The sequence below is a fragment of the Trichinella spiralis genome, assembly GCF_000181795.1.
Source record: "Trichinella spiralis strain ISS 195 chromosome Unknown Scfld6, whole genome shotgun sequence".
In the NCBI taxonomy this organism is placed as follows: Eukaryota; Metazoa; Nematoda; class Enoplea; order Trichinellida; family Trichinellidae; genus Trichinella; species Trichinella spiralis.
In genome coordinates this window covers 823,250-843,492 of record NW_003526945.1, presented here as the reverse complement: position 1 = coordinate 843,492, position 20,243 = coordinate 823,250, and the positions used below count along the sequence as shown (strand labels likewise).

Here is a 20,243-nt window from a genome sequence, read left to right as displayed (position 1 = left end):
TTTTCACTTCTTCTTTTCTTCATTGATCATATCTGTAAGAATGGTAAATGTTAAATCAAAATTTTTCGCACTTTATTACACAGTGGAATTAAAAAATTGAACAAAAAATTTGGAAATGAAAGAAGTAACTGATTTTCAATTAAAAATAACCTTAACAAAATTATTATATATAGAGAGTTTCGAAAAAAAGTAAGAACGAGAAAACTTTAAATACTTTCAACAATTAAAAACCGACTTCAGTAGTTACTTAACGCGAACGTTTGAGAATGCTGTTACTTGCCCCACAAGTAAAACAAACAAGCGCACCATTGCTGATTGATGATAAAGCAATTTTCAAGCGATCCTCATTTGCATACTGTAGCGATAGAAACCGGTTTGAGTTGATTGGAAAATTTTCTGGACGAGGAATTAATTCTAATCGAACGCTATGAAATTAGGAAACGTGAAATCTCAAGTACAGCGAACCGCTTATCTAGCGAATGAATAGCATTTGATGAAACTCATTTCAATTTACTTGAAAAAAGAGTTGAAATGCACAGCTAAAGTCAACCATTGAGGACTGTTTAAAACTTCAGAAATGACCTTGACATTTAAAATTCAGTCAGAATATAAACTATCCGATAGAACGCTATAACAAACAAAAATTGATTACGTCAAAACACGCCTCCGCATGTCTGAATTTCACATTTGAAAATTCAAAAATGACCTACATAAATGGAACTCATCGCAAAATCTTTTCACTATAATATAAGCACACTCGCTGCGCATGGTGACAAACAAAGTTAATAAAAAAAATGTAATTTACGAAATGTCTCTGATGCTGCGAAATTTGAAAAAATAATATAAAGCGATAATAAAGTTTATTAATAAGTTAATTAACTTTCAATCTTTTTAAAAATGAAGTCTTACCTAATCTTAACATAATATGAAAAACAAAAATTACAGTTTTACAGTGAAAAATATTTTACTTACATATAACATACTACAAACTTAAGTAATTTCATTAAACTAAAGAATAACTTCACCCTTTCGAAGTATCCTTAGCCCTGCTTTACAGATCTACAATAAATCCCATTTACCTCCTGTTTTCTATTGCTCTGCTTCGTGCCGTCCGTGTTTTCACTTTTTCTTTGCTCCATTCTTTAAACCTGCAATAATGATATTAAATCAAAACTGTCCTCACTTTATCACAAAGTTGAATTACAACAAATATTATAATTAAATTCTAACTAATTAAAAATTGTTTAGAAAATGAGTATACAAAATTTATAAAAAATAAAAAGCGGAAAAGTAGAATACTTGTCAGTAATTCTGAAACCGACTTCAACAGCTACTTAACGCTATAATGAACTCAGAGAACGTTCAACAATGCTACTAATTGGCACGTAAATTAAACAAACAAACGCACCCTTACTGATGATAAGGCGCGTTATAGCAATAGTTATTTGCATAATGCAGCGCTAGAAACCGGTTTTTAGTGCGTTAGAACTTTTGGCTGAAGATGAAGTCTAACCTAAGCCACGTTGCAATATGAACAGAAGAAATGGACCGTTAAATACTACCAATAAGGAAAGGACTATTTGAAAATTCAAAAATGACCTTGACATTTAAACTTCAGTCAAAATATAAACTATCTGACAAAAAACGCCATAACAAAACAAAATTGACTTAGACAAAACACACCTACGTATTTCTGAAAAATTTTCTTAAGTCAGAAAACCAAGTAGCTGAAATGAAGCTAATTTTAAGTGAACAATTTGCAGGCAAAAGCTTGCTTGTGGTCAATTAAAAGTGCATGTTAGCTACTGCAAAGGTGATTTTCGCAAGATCGTATTTTAATAATAAACAAACAATGCGTACAGGGTGTGTTTAATCAATTTCGATTCTCTATTGTATTGTTGAGTGTTTATGACTTAAAAATGAAAAAGCTGCCACTTACTGCTAAATGCGCCATTTTTTCATCATTAATGTTCATTGTCTTTGAATGTTGATTAAAAAATTATTTTTCAGAAATTATTCCACAAAGTAATAATGAATAAAAAGCAAAAATGATGTTTGGATTCAATGTTTGTCTTCAATCAATTTTCCAATCAAAACGCTGAGCTACCATCCACGGACGGCCTCAAACTGAAATGATTTCTATTAGGTCAACAAAGCCAACGATCTCGCATGCAAATTTTTATTTTATTCATTTCTGCTGATAAATATGGCTACTGTAGATTTTTCATTGCTCTTTATTTACTTAATGCACTCTGTTTGACGAGAAAATCTAATTGGAACTTTGCCAAACATGTAAACACTTCTCATTACACAATGACCCTGTCCATTGTATATGTTTGGTGGACGTTGCTCCAAATGATTCGTATGTATCTGTGGTGATGCAGGTATTTTGGTATATGGTTTTTAAAAATTCTTTACAGCTAAGCAGTTTGCACTTTTCAGATGAAATGTGACTAACAAGTAATGCATCACGGATTTCGATGGTCAAAGTTGTTGGTATGTTGATCTTGTCATTATCTTTTATGGTTGTAATAAATTTACAACTAGCTGAGTTGAGAAAAATATCTTTTGTTGCGATCAAATTCATAAATATGTGCACCTTATCTGCAAATTTAATTCAAACAGGCTTCTTGGGGGAAACTTTGAATTCAGATTTTTCTTTTTTCCTATATGCTTTCCGTTTTTTTGTTACTTTGCCTTTTGCGAGTTCGTTTGCCATAAATACACATGTTTTTGAATAAATAAATAAATACTTGGATTGGATGATTGTTTCTTTTTATTTCATTTCAAATTTTCAGAACATGTTGCACACTTTCATCACGAAGGTGTAATCTGATTAGTGGTCGTGTATTTTATTTTATTTTCGATAATACTTCAGCACGTAATTTTGTATTTTGAAAACTTGCCCGAATCAAATTTCGCAACTCCTCGGCAGTTAAAAGTACAGCCATGGAACCTGAACCATTTGCCCAACGTGTTTCAATTGTTTTTAGATTCGAATCAAGAATGAGCAAAATTTCCTGCAAACGTTCCCAAGACTTGCAGACTGGCAATAACTCCTCCGAAAGGTTCATCTTAAAAATTGAAAAAATAAGAAAAACATTAAATACACACACACACACACACAGATGTATATATATAAAATTGCTAATATATTTAAAAATGAAACGAAATGCTCGACGCAACGTTCAAAATATCATCCGCTTACTTCAAATAAAGCGCCACACTTTGATATGAACGGTAGAATGAGAATCTGCAATTGATCTGCCTCATTGCTGGTGATATCTTCCTTTTTCAAAATAATATCACAAAAAAATTCCAACGAAATATTGATCAACTGCCCAATTTCTGCCTGCCATACTTTTTCCGGCAATATTCGTTGCCATTTAAATTTCCACTGTTCATATTTTACAAGCAAACCATTCAGGTTCGTTTGATACTCTTTCATGCAATCGACCACCAACAGACCATCCAATTCTAAACCAATTCAATATTGAATGGAATAAATATTTATTTAAATCGACTAATTCACTTTTCAAAGAGTTCAAACGCTCCTTCACAGCTGTGGCGCATTTTTCCATATAAGCTCGAAATTGCAAAGTCGCGTCTTTGCGTAAATCTTGCATAATAGTAAAAAATGGAAACCTCACATGACATCCCGCATTCAGCAATTGCATACTGTTCAACAACAAGCAATGTGTCACGTAAAATGTGTCGACATAATTCATCACTAAAAAATAAACTCAATCAACAATTCAACAAATAAAGTATAATAATAATAATAGTATTGAAAAAAATAAAATTATACCCGATTCATCATTGAAAAAGTCAACATCACAATCCCAATATTTCAAAGATCTGTACATGAAAATTATTTTCTGACAGGTCTCGATGTTATATTGGATTATTTCGTCTTTTTCAATATCAGTAACGTTAGTTGAAGAATCGTGTAATATTTCACTGATCATTTTCATCAGTAAATAAGCCGCATTACTTAAATTTCAAATCAAACAAATATGCATAATTCAATAACTGAGTGAAGTAAGAAAGATCTGAAAAAATAAAATGAATACCTCACGCAAACTGTTGGAAATCTCCACAATGATGATGATGATGATGATGATGATGATGAAGGATTCCAATTCTTGAAAATAAATTCGTTTAAGTATTCGTCATTGACACTGGATTCCAAGCCGAGCAAGTGCTGTTCATTATTTGCAATTAGCACTCTCCGATTGGACCATTCCTCCTTGCAAGTAAGAATAGAACGAGCTGAAGCCAAGTGCTTATCTCTAGTTCGTTTCAGATACGTGCTTTTAATACTTGTTTTCAACAGTTCATACTTAATCATGCAAGCATCAGACAAGCCATTTTGGAACAAATTTTCAAAGAATACATCACACTGCTGCATTCTGGTACACATTGGTGATAACAATGAAGCTTCATACATCAATATCGCAGGATTCAGTAAACCAAAAAAAACTATTTCGACGAGATTATGACCAATGTGATTTAAAAACTTTCCATAAAAATTGTCACTGTAGCTCAGTTTGATGCTTGAAAATCGCTCACCTAGTACAGTCCACGCTTCGATAAAATTATCGAGAGAGGTTTGCAAAAATGCCGTTGATTCATCGTCACCTGTCACCAGCGACAGTTTCCAATATATGTTACCTTCCGTAATAGAATAATTAAAATTACAACAATTTTCCCGAATGAATTTGAAACATTTTTCATCCACCTGTCTTGACAAACTGACCAGCATATTGTCCAATGATCCAAGCGCGTTCAGTGATAAAATTGCCTTGTTAAAATTCTGCTGGCCAGCACCGATTTTCAGTTCAACATTTTCACTACTGCAGTTGAACTGAAAAAATTGCAACCATTCATCATTCAATTTTCGCAAACACTCCATCTTGTGCTTTTCCACTAATTCTGCCGCAGGCTGAACAACGTTCGTTTTCAAAGACAACCAATCCACTCCAGGCATCAAGTTTTTTTCCAATTCACTGATATGTTTACTACATCGTCTCAAATAAAATGCTAATTTGTAATTATCAACCATCGAAGACATAATTCCAATATCATCGGAAAGACGAAACAAATTTGTAATCTGTTCATTATGAACTTTCAATTCATTCCCATAGGAATCAATTTTTTCTTCAGAAGAAACGTTGGCTTTATGAAGCCATTTACGCTAAAAAACTTTTATTATCAAATAAATATAAAAATTAACTGTTTAATTTGTAAAGCTTCAGGTTAGCTGCATTATTAAACAAAAATAAATAAACACAATAACATTAATTTATTTAAAATACATTTCTTTTTTGACAAATGAATAAAAACAACAGAAATACTACTACTACTACTATTTCTTTATTATTATATTACATAACTACATTATATTCATCATTTTCAGAACGTTAAAGTAAGCTGTACAAATATGAACATCACAGCATTGCATTACATTAATTTCAGTACCTTTCAATTTCAACACTGAACATTCAACTGCATTTGATAAAAGTAAAAATACTTAACAAGTCAACATTATTAAAATCAATAAATTACATACAACATAAATAAAAATGATAACTTACTTGACGTGATATTTCTTCTTCACAAATTTTAATCTTTGCCATAGCTTCGCTCAATTTTTCAAACTGATTATGCAACAATTTGGATGCTGTCGAAAAATTCGTCCTTGAATCCATTATTTGACCATGACAAACTTCAATTTTTAAACAAATAAAAAAATTAATATCTCACAAACAACATCAGATGTAAAATTTTTAAATGAAACATCACTGCTGCATACACAATGACAAGTGAATTAAATTCAGAAGCGCTCGACAACAAAGTACATGAAACGCGTTTGAAAACTATGAAAGTTAGAAAAACGTTTAAAATTGCCAAAAAGAAAAAAATAATTAGATAAAAATAAAATGACAAAAACTGCTGTTATTTAAAAAAATAATAGAAACATTTGGTAATTTGTTTAACCGAACAAAATACCAATGCTCATCAACGGACAAGAACTGTTGCAAAATGATTTGCAGTACAACAGGAGACGAATATTTTGGAATACTGTATATTTTGTAACTTCAAGTACAAATAGAAAACAAGTTTTTATTTCAAAAAAAAATTTTTGAAATGCATTTTACACTCATGATAGTCATTTGTCATGATATTATAATTTATATCAGGAAAGTTTTACCCTAAAAAAGGAAACATAAAGACTGTATTCTTTTTTGAACTGTAACAAAGTTAATTAATTAAACAATGACTTTTTCTTGAGAGATTTTTTCAGCAGTTCGTCAACTTCAGCAAATTGTGATGTTCAACATAAAAGTGGAAACGTTTATAATTACTCATTTTCTCATCGTATCGATATGAATTGTTTATCATATTTTCTAAATAATGCAGCATAAATTCTTCCTCGTCATATGTGTACTTGGGCTATTTGTTCAGTTTTTCATCTACTTTATTTGTTGTTCGTTACTGGTGTGCAAGCTTCGCAGTTGTTCGTGCAGCCAAGAATAAATTATGCATAACCTGGAATACTTTGAAAGCTTGATCTAGTCCAAGTTTTGATTAATCTTGATTAAGTTCAACAGCACTATCGTTTGACGTGACTTTCTGTTCATCAAGTTGAATTCCGGTGGGCATATGCTGTGTGGTTTTCACGTTTAGCATGCTACAGTTTCTTACTGTAATTTTTTGTTAAACTTGATTATTACACATTTATAATACAATATAGGTCAATTGAGTTCAAATTTTTTGTTGCAATGGTAGCTACAGGCTATTGTTCTATGAATGGCTTGCGCTTTTTCCAATGCTGAATAAAGTTTTTTAATATTAAATTATTTAATCCATTTTATTTTTTAAAATTATTGCCGTTGCTAAATAATTGCTGCAATGTCACTTACCGTGAATAAATTGCAGTTGGCCATGTCATGTCATTTTGCTGACTACGAATATGAAGTGGAACTGTTTTCGTATTCTCCAAATGCGTTTGTTGATTCTGGTATGTTATATTTCCCAATTTATAATTACCGCTGAAAAATTTTTTATTCCGATTGTTGTTTAGTTTACAATTTTGTGCATCAACAGTTAGAACGTAGTATCACCGAAGTAGTAAATGAAGGTTTGACAGAGGTGAGGAAAGCTTTGTTAATTTTAATTTTTAACTTCTAATTTTCAGATCTTTTTATTAAGCTTAACTGAATATGTTTTATTATGTTTAGTGTGAAAAAAGTAAAAGAAAGCAACCTCAAATTGACCGAATCGTAACAAAAGCTGTTATTAGAGTTGAACTGCGAATGAAAAGGTTATTCCAAGTTTTGGAGGTAATAAATGAAATTTTAATTTCCTACTCATCACTGACGATGAATGCGCGACGAGACTCTACAATCATATGTTTATTTAAATCGATCAGTTTTACAACTACATTTTGCCAGCCAATAAATGTGAAATTTCAGAAAGAAGTATTTAATAAAGTGTTTCGCATTCCATCACACGTTGCATTACCACAGCACGCTGTTCAGAACGGCTGTTATCGTGACGTCACGCAATCAGAATATAAAATGTTGCAAAAACAGACACGTCAATATGAACGAAGAATTTGCGCGGTAAAATGAGCATTTGCATTTTTCATCATCTCCAATTTATACAGTTGTGATTTTTTCAGCTGCTACATTACATCATGGAATTGGATTGTGAAATTCGTCTAATCGAAGAACTGTGCGAAATATCGACAAAATTGGATGCAATTGAAATGGACACTAAAAAGAATGCCACATCTTTGCCAAATGCTCTCTGATAATGTTGTTACAAATCACTTTCTGAACTCGTTCGTGACTGAAGGAGCTTTTCGTTTTCGTAAAATAAAATATCCATCTTTTTCCATCGACTGATTGTTGACTTGTGTTTGTTTACAGATAGAATAAGCCTTAGTTTTCGGTCAAACGGTTTAATTTTGTCGTGGCTTCGAGCAGCAGTCAGGAAACGAATGAATGGATCAATTTTGCTCGTCAAGCGCATCAGAAATAATGAAATTTACTAGTAATAGTGCCTTAATTTTTGTCTGATCAATTTAATTATTTAACCAATAAAAAATATTGCATAAAATGTCACAATATTTACATGAACAAATAGAAAATTAAAATTTTTATGATCCGAAAATATACTGTGAAAGTTATACATTAAAATGCAATTAAATAATAATAGTGAACATTTAAAAAATATATATATATATATATCATAGTGTTTAACTTAATTTAAATTGTACGTACTGTTTTGTGTTTAAAATTTTTACACTCAACAGTGTAACAAGTTAGAAAAATAAAAAAGCTCAATTCATACGTGATCAACGCACCGTTGGCGTATCCAAGCGCATTACCTGTATGTAGTTTGTAAAACGTGAAGTCGAAAATCACCGTGAGCAGCAAAAAAGAAAATTCCCACAACCCAACTACATACCTGTATCATACTGTCGTTCGTTCGATGATCAAGTATTACCTGGTTGCCTGTATTAATCGAATTCGTGAGACAAATTTATCACTTCGTTTTACGAGCGTAAAAATATCACTGTTCACATTTTTCGTGAAAACGACGAAAGCATTTGAAGACTGTGCATTGTCATTGATCGCTTTTGTGATTAGATAATTTTTTGTAGGTTTGAGTTTGGTTTTTTGCAGTTTTAAAATGTGAAAATTAAAAAAGCAAAAAGAAAAATTTCTCTCCTCCCAAATATCGCCGACATTTTTGTTCGCAGTGGAATTTTCTCTCAGAATTACTGTAGAAAATGGAACCTGCATTTCCAAAGACGATTACTGTATTTTTGTTTGACCGTCGTTAGTGGTTGTAGTTTTCGGTGTGATTTGGTTTCCGTAACGGTTGCGCAATTTTCACAGTGAACAGTGTCGATATGTCGTTGTTCAGCAGTATCGAAGCGATACGCTCGGACGCACCGGTTGTGGAAATTTCGAAAATTTCCACGTTGAATACAATTAGCGAGATCAAAGTGAATCCGTCGAGCGGCTGCTTCGTCTACGACGATCCCGCGTTGGGGAATCGGTTCATAATTTGGCGAGCGATCGGCGCCGACCTGTATCTCGAAGAGCGCAGTTTTGGGGTGAATTTGAAGTCTGCGTCGGTGTGTTTTCGCTTCAAAAACGAAATCATCCTGCCGGGCACGTTGATCGTCGAAGCCGATTCGAAAGTGCTTGTACTGGTGGCGACGACGAGCTGCGTGCACCGGGTCGGCTTGACAGCGCCGAACGAGTTCGACTTTGGCTGTTCGGTTTTCGCTTCGATCGGCGAACAATTCGTCAACCATCCTTCGAATTGGTACGTCTACAACGCCATGGGCACCCCGCATCTGGCCACTTGCATGCTGAACGCGGAAAAAGAAGCGCTGTTCGGCATTGCCGACGTGGACGGTTCAATTTTGCTGGTCACTCTGTGTCGGTACGGAGCCGACGGCCCTCCGACCCAAGACGTGCTGCGGCACAGTTCCCGTCTGCGCCGCATATTGGTCGGCCTGTTTCACGGGGTCGGCGGCAGTAACGACACCGACGGTGGCGGTCAGTTCGGTTCGTCGTCGGTGGTCGATTTGTCGGCGTTCTATTCGAACGAAACGTCCGACGTGGTTCTCTGCTCCCTATCCTACGACTGCCAGTTGCGACTGTGGTCTTGCGGTCGGAAGAGCGTCATTCACAGTTTCGACATGCGGCAGTGTTTGAGACAGTTTTCGGTCGACGATGAGCCCGACTGGCAGTGCGTGTGCAAATGGCGTCTCAAGTGCACCGAAATCGAACGGACTTGGGTTGTCGTTTTCTACTTGTCCATCAAGGGCGTGGACAGATTTTTCGTCTTCGTTCCGTCGATCACGACCCACCAAGCCCGACTGGTCCGGTGTATCGATTTTCCCGGCTTCGATCTGGAAGTGGTCGACTTTTGCGTGAACGATTTTCGATTCGTCGCCCTCTACTTGCAAAAGCAGCGCCTGGTGTTGAAGTGGAAAGAGGTCTGCTTGCAAGAGTACGAACACGGGCCGTGGGTGGACTGCGAAGACGGCGACGTGTATTTGTCGACTGGGGCAGTGTCGGCGAGCCAGTTGATGGGGAAAATTTTCCACAATCCCCTGCTCGCTTACCGGTCGGTGGAGCGGGCGTTGAAAATCAGCTGCGGTGACGCGTACACGCCTCCGGGTGATTTCGCATCTTTGCGCTCGAAGCTGTTCGACTATTTGGAAGACAACGGCGTCGCGGTCCGGCTCGGTGCGGGCAAGTGGAAAGAAAGCCCCACGTTGGAGTCGACACTGCGGACGGTATGGACCAGTTGCGTCCAGTATCACAACGCGGCGATGAAACCGATCGGTTTGGTCTACTTGCGCAACTGCCGCATGCTGGCCGTGGTCACCACCGACCGACTGCTGTTCCAACGCGACACCGCCCCACTGGTGCTCGGCTTTGTACCACAGTTCAAGTACGACGACCACCGTCCGGCTGCCGACTGCTTCTCGCTGATCGGTCGACTGGTCGGTGCCGGTGACGAGCAATTTTTCGCGGCTGTCGAAGCGGCCAAAACTACCCCTTGGCAGTTGGTCAACGACGAGCTGAGTCGCGTCGTCCAAGATGCCGGCGCCAACGGGCTGTGGCAAAATTTCCACCGGACGATGCTGATGGACGAGGTGGCGTTGTTCGAAGCGTTGCAAGTGTTGGCCGGACACCTCGACCCGACCGTGTCGCCCAACGGCACGCCGTCCAAGTTGACCAGCTTCCAGTTGAGTTCGTACGGCGCCAGCGTGACGGCCGCCTATTTCGCTTCGACGGTAGGCGACGGGGCGTTGTTGTGTCGGCAAGCGTTGTTCTTGATGGCGTCGTGGTGCTATTTTCGGCCCGAAAGCAAGCTGCCGTCGTCCAATTGGACGACCATCCATTCGGAACTGGTGCCCAAGTTGAGCTTGTTGTGCCAGTGTTACGTTTTGTTGAAACAGATCGGCTCGATGACCGTGGGCGAACGGTGCCGTTCCGACTGGCTGTTGGTGGCCGATTTCCTCAGAAAATTCACCGGCCCCGGTCGGGCGGGTAATTTGAAAATCAAAACCGGCGACGTCGATTTCCACCATTTCGGCAAGTTCGTCGTCGACTTGTACGTGCATCTGTTGAAAATGTTCTGGCCCAGCGGTGGTGGTGGATGTTTGCAGTTGGTGGATTATTTGTTGGAAAATCGCATGTACGCCGACGTGCGACGTCTGGTGGAACGTGCGAATCGCATGCCGACATCGACGGCAGCGGTGAAAGCGTTGAGAATTTATTACGAAGCTGTGGCTTGTTTGCGCGCCAAAGAACCGCAACAAGCGTACGAGAAATTTCTGACCGCGTTCATCGGTCTGGCCGACAATTTCCACAGCGTCCAGGGTCGGCTGGGTTTCGACAAGGAGTCGTTTTTTACAAATACGGCCGCTTTGTTCGACAAAGCCGGCTTCGGCGAACAGGCGATCCAACTCTGCTTGGACCATTTGCGGCTGTTGGAGACCGACTCGCCGACCCTGTGGCACATGCTATGCCGACTCTACTGCGCTTCGGATCGGTACGCCGAAGCGGTCGAGGCGGCGGTGAAAATACAACACCAGCCGACGCTCGAAGATTCGCTGACCAACCTGGTGCGCAGAGTGGTCGACCGAGGTCTCGGTTCCGAATTGTGCAATTGCAATTTCGGTCCGGCCGAACAGACGTTCGTCGGCCTGTTGGAAAAAATGGCCCGGGCCAACAAGCCGACCGACGACACTTATTACGACATGCTGTTCGGCCATTTGACTTTCAAGATGAAATACCGCACCGCGGCTCACTGCATGTACGAGAAGGCGAAACGTTTGGAAGCGGACCCGGCGGCGACGACGTTGGATGCCCAGTCGGCCGCGTTGTATTTGGCCGCGACGGCGTTGAATTTCGCACGACCTCAGTTCCGCTATTTGTACTTTGACAAGCAGTCGATCACGTTGCGACAGCTCAGAGCCGAAGCGTTGCTGGTCGAATGCGCTCTTCAAGTGGCCAACGACAATCTGCACTGCAAACCGACGAATCCGGATCGCACGTTCGACCAACTGTTGCAAAAGGGCCACTTGGATCTGGCCGAAAAGCTGTGCAAAGCCTACGAACTGCCGATGGAAAAGGTCGCTTCGGTTGTCGCTTTGTACGGCGCCTGGGATCGGCTGAAACAGTTGGTCGACCGTCACGATCACAAACCCGAACTGTACAACGCCGCCTGTAAGTCGTTGTTGAACCGCAAACGTCCGGTGCCGGCGTGGCTTGTCGACCAGTACAAAGAGACCGAGCCGGTCGGCGCGATGGTATTGTTCCTCGAATATGGAGAATTGGAGGCGGCGGTCCAGTGTGCGTCGAAATTGCTGCGCGACCGTGCCCAAGAATTGCAGCCGATTTTGCCGATTTTGGAATTGGACAATTTGTACGTGATTTTGGAGCGAACCGGCAATTTGAACTTGTTGGAAACGTTGATTGGAGAACTGGAACGATACAGTGACACTCTTCTATCTCAACCTCAATGATCGATCGATGTTTGATCCGATTAAAAGAAAAAAACAAAATATTACAATCACTTATACACATCTATAATATCTATTTATTCTTTTGTCATTTATTATGATATAATTAAAATATCTTTCTCACCATTGTGTATCGATCGCATCACCGCCGATTCCATTCAACCGATGTAAAAAGACTTGCAGAAAGAACAAGCGAACAATACAATACAATACGTTACATTATATTATTATTATTATTATTATTATTGGAAATAAGAAAACAAAAACACATTTTCTTTGTAAAAGAAATCCTTCACAACATCCGACAGTTTCATAGTGGTGGATTGAATATTTTTGTACAGTTCAGTTTTCGTGTCCTGCTTTTGTCGTTTGCTTTCATCGCGCTTTTCGAACAGCAAAACGTCCGCATCTTCGCAATTCAGCACGCTATCGCAGAGCATTTCAATCAACATTGGACAATAGACGTAGCGGTGAAATTTCGGAAAGTGGAACCTTTTCCTCTTCACAAGTCCCTTCATCAGCTGTCTGGCGAACATCGACCACACCGTCCATTCGAGCTGCATCATGACCAACATGTGGCCAACCAAACTGTCATACATGTCGATTTTGTTGTCGTCGCAGCGGTGCACGGAAACATTGATCAAACAATAGATCAACATGCGAACCGCATACGAGAACACGTTCTTTTCGGACAGTGGTATCGCTGACCAACGGAAATCGAAAGTGCCAAACGGCTTCGCCTGCAAATTGCGCATCGAACGACTGGTCAAACAGTGGAGTAGAAAATTGCCCGCTTCTTTGAACATGGACAGCGCGAAATGGTGGCAAGCAATCTGCACTGCCCTGAACAGTTCGGGCGTGGTCCAACGGTCCGATTTGTCGAAATCGATGCCACTGGACACCATGGTCAAATAAGAATGCCCCTTGCCGGCGAACATCAAGCCGCTCACGAAGATATTTCTCAACGTATGATTTCGAATAAACTGCACCGCCGACTCGACCGCTTTGGAACCTCCGTCGGTGTCGTAGAGCGTCATCAGTGCGTGGGCCAGTTGCAAAATTGAATGCATCTGAATCATTTGAAGGAGTTCCAATTTTTTGTTGCAATTTACCGTCGACAGTGCGCTAAACGTGAACCACACGACCGGCGATGCAGTGAAGTCCACGTCGACCATCACGGGCGGCACGAGAACGAAAAACGCTGCAGTGCGGGACGGTTCGCAGCTGCCCGCCGCAATGAACATCCAGTAAACAAATGACATCATTGCATAACAACGTTTTTCGGCAGCCGATTTAACCCTGATCGAAGGAGGGGTCCAGGATGATTGTTCAAGTGAACCACTCAAGCGCACTGTGAAATACTTCGACGACCATCGGTAGCGTAGAGCCAACAGTTGATAGCAGCTGCGCAAAGATTGTAACGACAGTGAAACTTCATTTTCGCTCACGTCAATATTCAAAGGTAAACTCAAACGTGGAATCTTCTTTTGCAGATCGTCAATGAAATAATACGCAGCGTATTGGAAAATTGACACTGCGTCATTTTCCGGCACAAGCACAACTCTGGATTTTGTTAAAATTGGCAAAACTTTAGTGAAGATCAGCAACGTTGGCAAGTATTCCAATGTGACACCGGCATTGCAGTCTTTGAAACACTGCTTTATGTACGATCCTAATAAACTCTGCCAATGAACACTGATTTTCAACTTACGAGCTTCCATGAAACGCAGAAAAATCATCAACGCATCCGAGCGTTCTTTTCTACTGGAACAACGTTCCACATAGTCAAGATACATAACCGGCTGCACTTCGGCATTCATTGATTCGAATACAGCTCGATAGAAAACCGATCGCACGTCTTTCTTCTCCAATGACTGCAGCGACCGAACTACTTTAGTAACTTCTGTCCACACACGACTGTCATGACTGTAAAGCAGGTACAATTTCCCGAGATCGTCCGCCGCGTTCACAACACTCTTCCTCTCGCACAACAGACGGTACGAGCCCAGCAATCGCTCGAAAGAACGAGGATGCCTCACCGAAGCGGTCAACAACCAACTGGATATTTCATTTGCGTCCTCTTCCATGCGAGCTCTATCCAAAATCCACCTTCTGGTATCTTTGTACGATCTACGACTGCTCGACATCGCCAACCTTTTACTCCGACCAACGCGTTAAAAATCAAACCAAGAAATTAGTCCTACTGTAATTTGCTATAATTAAGAACAATTGTATACTGTATTTCTAGATTTGTCCGAATAAAATCATGTATCATATATAATTATTGCTGAAATAAAATAAAATTTAATTAAATAAATTTTAATAGTGCAATTAAATTTTATTTTTTTGAAATTTATTACTTCTATAGATTGCTTTGTAAATGGATTGCTGCACTTCAGCGAGACATGAATTGCTGTTGTTTTACGGTAAACGTAAAATTAAAACAAAATATAAATAATTATTCAAGTGAAAGTTGTCAATTTCATGATTGGCAACTTAATTCATTTGGAAATGCAGGTTCGTAATGAATGTTCGAAACTGATTAATTCGCGAACGTATTATTCAATTGACTTTTATTCTTCCGAATGAAATTTTGTAAGCGAATGAACGATTCATATTTGATTGGAACATTTATGTTTCATTTTATTCTTCAAATTTGACACAATTTGTGCAAGACAAGTGCTATATTTTTGGAACAGTTCGCCTTGTTTATCATCATCATTTCGGAATAAAAATAAACAACATAAAATAAAATCAAAATCAATTTAAATGATAAAGCTTCTTTATCAACGCTCCAATCTTGCACGTAACAGTTTGAAACCAGTATGATCAGATATGTAATGTTGGCAGAAAATAAATGTTTGCTGCGTAGCAAGATAACGCATGATACGTAACGTAATTGTCGATGCCATCGTCGCTGTTGAAATGCTAGTTCAATTGATTCATTTCAATTTAAATTTTATTTTCCAACAACTGCTTATGGAAATTCTAATTTTTGTTTGCAGAAAAAAAAGAGTTCATTAATTCAAGAAATTAGCTAAATGATGAAGTGAACTGAACTGAACATCGCAATTTCAAAGTTCGTTCATTTGGACAATAAAAGTATGAAGCAAAAGAAGATGAAAAATCTCGACAAAGTGCAAAAATCAAAATTGACGCTGAATTTTTCTTTTTTCTTAAAGTTTTCAGTAATTCACTCATCGCTCGCGTCAGTGTAAAATTCAAAACAAATATTCGCATAAAACTGCTTCTTCCTTTTAAAAACAAAAAAATCAATTTATTCATTTAATTGAAAACAGTTAAGCAAAAGATGAAGAATGCTTTCCGCATTATCAGTAAAAAATTTCTACTACTCATTCACCTGGAAAATGAATAACATTTCCAAATAAAACCATACCATTAAAAATGTTAAAACTTGATTAATAAAAAATTTAAATAATATTATGCTTCATTGCTGCAAACGCAACCCCAGAAAAAATATCCTGAAAGTTAACATTATTTTCTGCAGCGCAATTCTTCATTTTTTGGGTTGTTGTATATGATGCGTATTAGCTACATGAGACTGCTGATGCAGTGGAAGAGGTTTGCTGTGGATAGCTTTCACTGCAGCTGTTGGAAAGTCTTTGTCTCCCTATAATATTATATATAAATATATATATATATATATATATATATATATATATATATATATATATATATATATATATATGACAAACTCAAACATAATGATTCAACGTACACGAATCGGAGCTCCAGAAATTGTCATACGAATTGCATTGTTTGGATGTCTTAGAATGACTTCATCAGTTAAAAGGCCCATTCGATAAATGATAATCATCTTACCTTGCTTCTGATTCTTCAGAAGAACGTGTGTCAGGTTCACTCTGCGACGGGCGACGCTGAGTTATTCGCACACCACCAGCAACTTTTACTTAAAATATGAATATAAGCAAGTTTACCTGGCAAAAAAAGTTTTTTAATGTAATAAAATTTATGCAAACCAGCAGGAGGATGTCCACCCTTCAAATCTGGCTTATCTTCACTGGGCATGGCAACAGTTGTATCTTCTAAAACATGAATCATAAATTAAATTTCAAAAATAAATGAACAGCACTGCATTCAACAATGTATACAGTCCAACACAACAAGTCAACACTGTACAAAACAAACTTCACGATCTTTCTGTACACACAGTACCTTTTAGAAATAATCAAGATGATGCTTGGTAACCACTCTTGGTACAAAACTCTCGCCTATCATAAAATAAGAACAACAGCATACATATGTTTTATTTAATTAAAAAATATTTTTCTGAAAAATTATTGACTGTGTAAACAATACAGAAGTTCATCAGTCTACTTTTTTTATGCCACTGATCTAACTATTTTTGATCATTTCATTTCATCACTTATCCTAAAAAAATTACCTTTTACTTTTTATATTTTATTAATTTAATATATTTTTTATTCTTTTTTGATCAAAACCATTTCCATTTTCCTGATTTCAAAGCAAAAAATGATGCATTTGCAAATAATGTAAAAAAAACTATTTTGTGCATATTTCTCCAATGAATTTCAATGCCAATTCTTCACCTATATCAATAAATCATTTCGAAAGCATAATGATGGTTTAAAAACCACCTGTGTTCGCCAAAAATTGATAAACAATAAATTTTTACAGTCTGATATGAACATTTGAATTTCAAACACTACTCGATTGGAAGAGTATGGCAGAGAGCAAGTATAATGTTACCTGAAAAAAAAAATCATTAATGTTTCCATTAATTCACTCACTACTAACAGTGTGAAGGATACAAAACAAATATTCGCTTAAGATTGTTCTACTTTAAATCAGAAATGCACAAATACAAGCAAAAAAGTGATTCCAAGTGTAAAGAATATTCTCAGCAAGAGATGTCTCTGTCCTTGCACCATTTATTGAAAATTGCCTTTCTAAATAAACATGTATGGCATAATTTTGCACGACGATCCATTTGTATAAGATAGTAGACATTTCTGAAGTTCGAATAAAGTTCTGCATTTGCACCAGCTTGAGATTCCGCTAATATTGTCAGAAAATGCTTTTCACATCAGCCGTGCTGTTTCCATTCAGAGCGACAAACAATGGAACTCTTCCGTTGAACGTTTTCCACAGCGATGGTAACCATGTTTGGTGACAGATAACCGCATCTGAATAAACATCATAAAAAACTGGTGAATAAGAAAAAACTAATTATACTCACCAATTAATTCCAAACATTCGATATTTCATCATCCAGCTCTGATGACCACGTCTGTAGACGCCACAACTGATATACCAATATCAGGGTTTCCTGATTCAAATAAACCATATTTTCATTAGTAAAAAAGAATTTAACCAAAATATAATAAGAAAATCTGAAAATAAGCGGAACTACAGCCCAGCTTTTCATGAATCGAAAAATGAATAAATAAAAACAACAACAAAATCACCATAACCTCTTATTTATTCATTCTGTATTATGCAATAGTTGAATAACAATGGGAAACTGAAATGAATTCGATGATGAATCAAAAAATTAAGAGATCCTACCAAAAGAAAAAAAATGAACAGTAAAATAAAAGAAAACAATGTGTTTTCTTTAAATAAAATTTATCAATAATATATGTAACAGCAAAGACCAATCTAATTATGGTTCAAATAATTTCACATTAACCTCATCAAAGTAAAGGCCGCCTTTATTGTATATAATATTCCAAATGTATGGCACAAAAAATTCTTCAGTATTCTGATCCTCCACGTATTTGAATTTCAAATCTGGAAATTTCTATAAAATAAAAAAAATAATTACATATATTTAATTTTTTTCAGACTAATTTTCGACAACTTTGAGGCCTTCAGCATTCCAATGAAACATCGCAGTTTTAATATCCTCCAGTATACTTTCGACAGATGTTTCAGTTCCAACTTCTCGCAGTCGAGTAGAAAAAAAGTTGATTACCTAAATGGAATCAATCATCGTCTATTTATCAAATATTTTTTTCAAAAAGCATCGCATACGCAAGTGATGTTCCAAATTAAATCCTGAAACATCGGATGCTGTTCAAAATCGCGGAACAAGTCTTTCTGGTGCAATATTGCATAAACCAAATGAATATTGTGCGTCAAATTATGTATCAATGCAGAATTAAGTATTTCCAAAAACATTCGCATCACTTCTTCCAAAGCAGTCACATCTTGAAACTGTAAAAAATCGATCATATTTATAAAAATAAATAATTCTATCAACAAATTGTACGAAACACACCAGTTCAACTTGGTTGTTCACTTCTTCTGTTACAACGTATTTCATTGACAGTTCTTTTCGCTTTACAAATCTCGCATGACGTTTCGACAGTCGATCTAACAAACTAAAATATTTAAATTAGTTTGAAAAAAGCCAAAACAACAGAAGTAAAAAAAAAGAAAATGTACTCGATCAATTTTTGACAAACTGAAGAAGGCAATTCTTTGAAATTTGATGACATATTAGCCAAGGCGGCCAAGCAATTCGTTTGCAAGTAACGATCCTGAAATAAATAAATAAATAAAAACGATTGAAATTCACAATAACGTTAACCAGATGAAATTATTTTAATATTTTGAAATAGAAAATCATACTCGATAAACGAATAAATTCTTTTGAATAATTTTCACCAGTATCAATACGGCCAATCCACCAAGAGTTAAATCGCGAACACTTCGCTCGGCGAACCACCCTTCTGCACCTTTGGCCGGCTAGAATTGGAAAGAAAAAAATTACATAATAAATAAAAAATATATTTCCAAATAAAAATAAATAATTTACAGTCTCGTGAATGATTTTACAAAAGAAATCATCCTCGCTCAAAATCACAATGACAATCAACGCCAGATAAAGATGCTGCGAACCGAGGTTTGAATCGACATCTGTCTGACTGCTCGTATGCAGCACTTTCAAAATGGGCAAAATCAAATTTTGCAAATTAACACGCGAAAGCACATAATTGCGAAATTCAACGTTCTTGTACAACAAAAAGTACAATAACAACAACGACGGCCTGTCACCAGATCTAGAGCAAATCTGATCATACAGTTCGGTAAAATTGATCTTGAAACAAACAACTGATGTAGTCGGAAGTGTAACCATTGATTGTTCTGAAAAAGTAATAATTCATAAATATACAAACAAAACAATTGAAAAAGGAAACTTTTCACCTTGAGAATTTATAAAAGAAAACAACGCCTGACGAAACGGGTGAATTGTGCCTTCCGGAGTGCTGTGACTAACCAGCAACAGCAATACATTCAAAGCTTGATCACCGAGTGTGATAGATTTGACTTGTTTCTCTTTGTCATTGTTGTCAATTTGCAAAAGTTCCATCAACGAATCTAACAAAAGGCGAAAATAAAATTGTAAAATTCCATGCTCTTGTGCAAATTTCCATTTCCATTTTCCAACTCACTTGCCAAACCGACGAATATGCTGCCACCGCCAAATTGCTCCGTCTTTTCCAACGGGCAAGCATCTTCTGCGTGTTTCGAATAAAGCAAAAGCAACGTTTTCGTCAACAGAGGAGCATGAATAGCACTGGAATTAGTTGGGGAAAAAAAACCCATCAGAACGAGAAATTAAAAAAAAATGATAAGCGTGCGCACCATTTTCCGAATAGCATCA

General features: G+C 37.3%; 7 protein-coding genes across 7 annotated transcripts; 2 read left to right on the top strand and 5 right to left on the bottom strand.

Moving 5' to 3' along the window:
- Positions 1 to 2,090: 2,090 nt before the first annotated feature.
- On the bottom strand, positions 2,091 to 2,729 carry Tsp_10162 (conserved hypothetical protein). The gene is made up of 4 exons (XM_003373274.1): positions 2,693 to 2,729; positions 2,459 to 2,604; positions 2,243 to 2,370; positions 2,091 to 2,127 (listed from the first exon to the last, which is right to left on the bottom strand). The coding sequence occupies exons 1-4, from the start codon at positions 2,727 to 2,729 to the stop codon at positions 2,091 to 2,093; spliced, it is 348 nt and encodes a 115-aa protein (XP_003373322.1).
- A 123-nt stretch (positions 2,730 to 2,852) lies between these two features.
- Positions 2,853 to 6,405, bottom strand: Tsp_10161 (conserved hypothetical protein). Its single transcript, XM_003373273.1, has 9 exons — positions 6,369 to 6,405; positions 6,013 to 6,099; positions 5,598 to 5,728; positions 4,756 to 5,197; positions 4,074 to 4,674; positions 3,809 to 3,993; positions 3,533 to 3,730; positions 3,209 to 3,477; positions 2,853 to 3,074 (listed from the first exon to the last, which is right to left on the bottom strand). The coding sequence occupies exons 1-9, from the start codon at positions 6,403 to 6,405 to the stop codon at positions 2,853 to 2,855; spliced, it is 2,172 nt and encodes a 723-aa protein (XP_003373321.1).
- Positions 6,406 to 6,948: 543 nt separating this feature from the next.
- On the top strand, positions 6,949 to 7,819 carry Tsp_10160 (hypothetical protein). Its single transcript, XM_003373272.1, has 5 exons — positions 6,949 to 7,024; positions 7,088 to 7,155; positions 7,245 to 7,346; positions 7,479 to 7,628; positions 7,688 to 7,819. Exons 1-5 carry the CDS (start codon positions 6,949 to 6,951, stop codon positions 7,817 to 7,819), a joined length of 528 nt encoding a protein of 175 aa, XP_003373320.1.
- Positions 7,820 to 8,926: 1,107 nt separating this feature from the next.
- On the top strand, positions 8,927 to 12,571 carry Tsp_10159 (conserved hypothetical protein). Its single transcript, XM_003373271.1, has one exon. It carries the CDS (start codon positions 8,927 to 8,929, stop codon positions 12,569 to 12,571), a length of 3,645 nt encoding a protein of 1,214 aa, XP_003373319.1.
- Positions 12,572 to 12,622: 51 nt separating this feature from the next.
- Positions 12,623 to 14,715, bottom strand: Tsp_10158 (hypothetical protein). The gene is made up of 3 exons (XM_003373270.1): positions 13,681 to 14,715; positions 12,836 to 13,638; positions 12,623 to 12,632 (listed from the first exon to the last, which is right to left on the bottom strand). The coding sequence occupies exons 1-3, from the start codon at positions 14,713 to 14,715 to the stop codon at positions 12,623 to 12,625; spliced, it is 1,848 nt and encodes a 615-aa protein (XP_003373318.1).
- Positions 14,716 to 15,925: 1,210 nt separating this feature from the next.
- On the bottom strand, positions 15,926 to 16,618 carry Tsp_10157 (death-associated protein 1). Its single transcript, XM_003373269.1, has 3 exons — positions 16,570 to 16,618; positions 16,412 to 16,499; positions 15,926 to 15,929 (listed from the first exon to the last, which is right to left on the bottom strand). Exons 1-3 carry the CDS (start codon positions 16,616 to 16,618, stop codon positions 15,926 to 15,928), a joined length of 141 nt encoding a protein of 46 aa, XP_003373317.1.
- A 1,058-nt stretch (positions 16,619 to 17,676) lies between these two features.
- On the bottom strand, positions 17,677 to 20,185 carry Tsp_10156 (hypothetical protein). Its single transcript, XM_003373268.1, has 11 exons — positions 20,032 to 20,185; positions 19,784 to 19,957; positions 19,395 to 19,723; positions 19,244 to 19,324; positions 19,022 to 19,116; positions 18,855 to 18,957; positions 18,608 to 18,790; positions 18,435 to 18,548; positions 18,264 to 18,374; positions 17,826 to 17,900; positions 17,677 to 17,757 (listed from the first exon to the last, which is right to left on the bottom strand). Exons 1-11 carry the CDS (start codon positions 20,183 to 20,185, stop codon positions 17,677 to 17,679), a joined length of 1,500 nt encoding a protein of 499 aa, XP_003373316.1.
- Between the last annotated feature and the right edge of the window lie 58 nt (positions 20,186 to 20,243).